At 38.5% G+C, this 3,973-nt stretch overlaps 1 protein-coding gene across 1 annotated transcript; it reads right to left on the bottom strand.

The window, feature by feature from the left end:
• Positions 1 to 270: 270 nt before the first annotated feature.
• Positions 271 to 2,767, bottom strand: LOC110037888 (glycerol-3-phosphate acyltransferase 1-like; the record flags this gene model as incomplete). Its single annotated transcript, XM_020742615.1, is given in 2 exon segments — positions 271 to 1,184; positions 2,153 to 2,767. Coding segments are annotated over 2 exon segments (1,494 nt in total), but the record flags the coding sequence as incomplete, so codon positions are not given.
• Between the last annotated feature and the right edge of the window lie 1,206 nt (positions 2,768 to 3,973).

Raw genomic sequence — 3,973 nt, 5'->3', positions numbered from 1 at the left:
TTTAATTCACCATAATTTACTCGTTCTATGTTTAACCCAATATATGGCAGCTCTATCTGTAAAGTTTTTCTCCAAGCAAGTTCAGGTTGTGCAGCTCGGCAGCTGAACTACCAACGAACGTAATAACCATATTTATTGAATATTTCCAATGAAAAAAATACAAACATCAATCTCTACTAAAGTATAGCAATCTCAACAACAATAAACCAACCAGAATAAAATTACATTTTATCACAATATACAAATAAATTAATACACGAAATTAAATCTATATCTTTCTTTTTCTTCTCTCTTTAATTTGTCTATCAACTTCTCTTACTCTTTCTCTTTTCAACAACGCCTTCATTGCCTGCAAGCATCAAATACTTATCCTTCCTCGTTAACGACGTGCACTCAAACCCCAAAGCGTCAGCAAGTATTTTCTGTATCCCGTTGGCCACCTCCATCGCCGTCCGTCCGGAGGCACACGTCATCTCTTCTGGCACGTGGCCTAGGAACCGGAGCAAGTACTCGGGCCGTGGGTTCATTAGGAAAAAGACCGGATCTAAAAACTTGAAGCCACTCGCCGTCGTGCCGTAGAACATGGTTACGCTGGTGTCCACGGCTACCGGCACCATGTTGTCAGCCAACTCTGCGAAGAGCGCGCTGAACCGGAGAAGATAAGGCTCACGACACGTGGTCCCCTCAGGACAGACAACTACGTCTCCTTCCTTAAGAAGTTTGGTAATTTTCTCAGCGTCTCGTTTTCGGTCTCTGGTGAGCCTGGCGGTTTTTATCGGAGAAATTAGTTCGGAAATTGGGCTGAGGCTGTATGTCACGGCTGTGATAGGGCGGTTGATAGCTGCGCTTACAAATAATGGATCGAGGAGGGTGCGGTGGTTGCAGACGTATAGAACTCCTTTTTGTTTGCTGTCAGTGTTGTCGAGGGGAAGACCGTCGACGCGTAGGCGGATACCACTTATGGGCGAGATGTGTTTTGCAAGTTTGTAGGGGAGAAGATGGCCGATGGCTGCACGTATGATGAAGAGAGAGATACCAATTGGAAGCCACAGGAAGAGAGCTAGCATGGATGATGGCATTGGAAGGAAGGCGAGACGGCCGTCGTGGAAGATTAAAGGCTTCGGATATTTCTCTCGGGGAAGGGTGGCCCGGCTACTGTTGTCCTTGTTTACTATGTATGTTTGCTGTAATGTTCATACCATAGAAATGTTAAAACAAGCTTTTATAAGTAGATGTAAGAGTACTCCAATAAGTTAGTCCTCAGAAATTTTTTCTTTTGTTATGATAGTCGTTTGTTTCAAAAGATTTCAGTTTTAAATTATTAGAACAATTTTTCATGAAAATTTTGGAAATCTTTCATTGGCGAGACAAACTAAAAGATTGTTACAATATGTTAATTGAAGTTTGTTTCAAAAGATTTCAGTTTTAAATTATTAGAGCAATTTTTCATGAAAATTTTGGAAATCTTTAATTGGCGAGTCAAACTAAGAGATTGTTACAATATTTTAATTGATGATCTGGAAAAAACTCAAATTAAGTAAGAAAAGTAATTTTTATCAATATATTCAATTTTTTAAAAGCAGTAGTTTTTATAATTAATCATGTGAATTTATGGAGAAAGAAAACTCATGAAAATGAGGACTATTTTGCGCTTTTTCAAAAGTTACTACATATTCATAATATTCTTTTAATTGATACGCCAGATATAATAAAGAAAAAAGATATATATACGGGAATTTGATGGATCTGCTAAAATTTTATTATGTTATGATATATAATTTGATAAAATATCAAAAGATGGTACGCCGGCCAATTAAATTGCTAGCAATATCTTTCATAAAACAAATGTTACTTTACATTTAATTTGATGATGGAATGTAGTTTGAAGTACCACTACCAACGGATTCATATAGAAAACCTTATTATTTTTAATAAAACAAAAATATTTTATGGAGAAAAATCTATACACCTTTTTTATTAAGTTTTTATTTGGACTGTAGAAAAAGTTAGATTTAATTAGCTTTAGTTGAGTTTTTCCTTGCCTAATAATAAAGATTAGTTCGCAAGAAAATAAACACTAAAAATTTGGATGAGAAAAAGCAAGTTCCGAAGCAAATATTTAAAGGAGAAAGCCAAGGGATTGTTATCGAACCTTGCAGCTGGAGACAAATACATGATCATGCGGATTTCCATGGCTTACAAGGCCAATATCAGGTTTGTTCTCCCCAAAGAGATCCCTAATAGCCTTATGCTTTGAAGAAACCCCGAGCCCACCAATAATGATACCGGTGTAAAAGGACCAGGCTCCACCACCAACAACCTTCATTTCAGCGCCGGCAACTTCATTAGCACCCAAATAATCTTTGAGGAACCATTCCACCATAACCCTCGGCACGCCAGTGACCACCAACTTCTTCCCCTTACTCGAAGCCCATACATGATAAGCTCTCACATCCAGGTTCTCCAAAAAGAACTTAGGAAGCACCGCCTTAGCTACTAAGTCGACGTCCTTCTTCCGAAGACCGCAGAAGGAGATGAAAGCCATGATTCTTAAACTGAGCTCATGATGATGGTGGCCAAGCACTAAAACAAGAGGATAAGATAGTAGCAAAAGAAAGGCTCTGAGAAGGCCACCACCTTCAAAGGCGAGAAGCATGAAGAATGGGAAGAATGAGCGGGTTGTTAGGAGAGTGGATTGAAAGTCACAGGCTATGGAAGGCGCCTCCCTGCCTTCTAAGGAACATTTAGCCACGCTGGGACAGAGAGAAGGGAGCGGAACGAAGAAGTTTTGTGTAGGAGCTGGGTGTAGCCTCGTAGCTTCTTGGCTGCGCCGCGGCCATAGCGCAACCAGTGGGTGGCTATCTTAAGAAGAGCCATGGGGAGCACCACCAAGGTTGGATTTGTTGGGTAAGCTTTAGTGTTCCTGCCTATCTTATTTGGTGAAGTTTGGGTGAAGTTGGGGATATTTATAGCCCTTGAACGCTTGAGGAACGACGGAAGAAGGAAAATGGAGCAGGGGTTTGACCGCGGTAAAGTAAAACATTACTTCAGATGAGAGACGGTAGGTTTGGGTGTTGGTCACCTGTGCGGGCCTACTTTCGCGGTCTTTTGCCACGTGGAGGAGTTTATGTGCTGGGGATGCTGTACTTAATAGGAGCCGACTTTTTTGAGACACATTTTTAAGGCCACGTGGACAGGAGGTTACATAACGGCGAGAGCACGGCCACTAGATTTTTAGCCTGGCTATTACGAGCCAGGTGATGCGAAATGGGTTGAATGAATAATTTTCAGAAATTAAAAAAAAAAAAAGTCAGACAACAGGTGGACTAACGATTTCTCTTTTTAATTACGAGTAGATGACATGCTATCAAATTTATTTTTTCCATTTATAAAATTAAGATTCAAATAATTTTTTATATAATTTATTTGTTTGAAGATTGTCGCTCTGTCTTAAAATGAAAAGAATAAAAAAGAGATCCTGCAGGAAATTCACTGATTTAGGGGTCTTAAAATAAAAAGAATAAAAAAGAGATCCTATGGGCAATTATTTGGTTTAGGAGCCCATTTGTTTTAGTGAAAAAATGTTGTAGTGTAATTTTTTTCAGAAGTTTCAGTGAACAAGCGGTGTAGTGTAATTTTTTTCAGAAATTTAAGAAAATTATGTGTTTGACATAAAAATTTATAAATATAATATAAACTTTTAATGAATTTGATGTTTACACCCTAATTCATTTTGAATGAATTTAGAATTCAACAGATTTGATTGAATTTGAATAAGAAGTTATATCCAAGTTGCCCAAGCAATATGATCCTCATGCTGTTGCAGATTGTCGTTTTAGAAGGCTGCCCATAAAGTTACCTCCAGGCTTCTTGGCAAAGTAGCATTCCTAAAGTCTAAGATTTAAAGTTTTAAATGACAAATTTAAATTTAATCATGGGGGGAGGGTTAAATTTGATTAGAGCGACACCGGTT

This window comes from Phalaenopsis equestris, unplaced genomic scaffold, assembly GCF_001263595.1.
Source record: "Phalaenopsis equestris unplaced genomic scaffold, ASM126359v1 Scaffold226468, whole genome shotgun sequence".
Taxonomy (NCBI): domain Eukaryota; kingdom Viridiplantae; phylum Streptophyta; class Magnoliopsida; order Asparagales; family Orchidaceae; genus Phalaenopsis; species Phalaenopsis equestris.
This window is presented reverse-complemented; position numbering and strand designations above follow the sequence as displayed.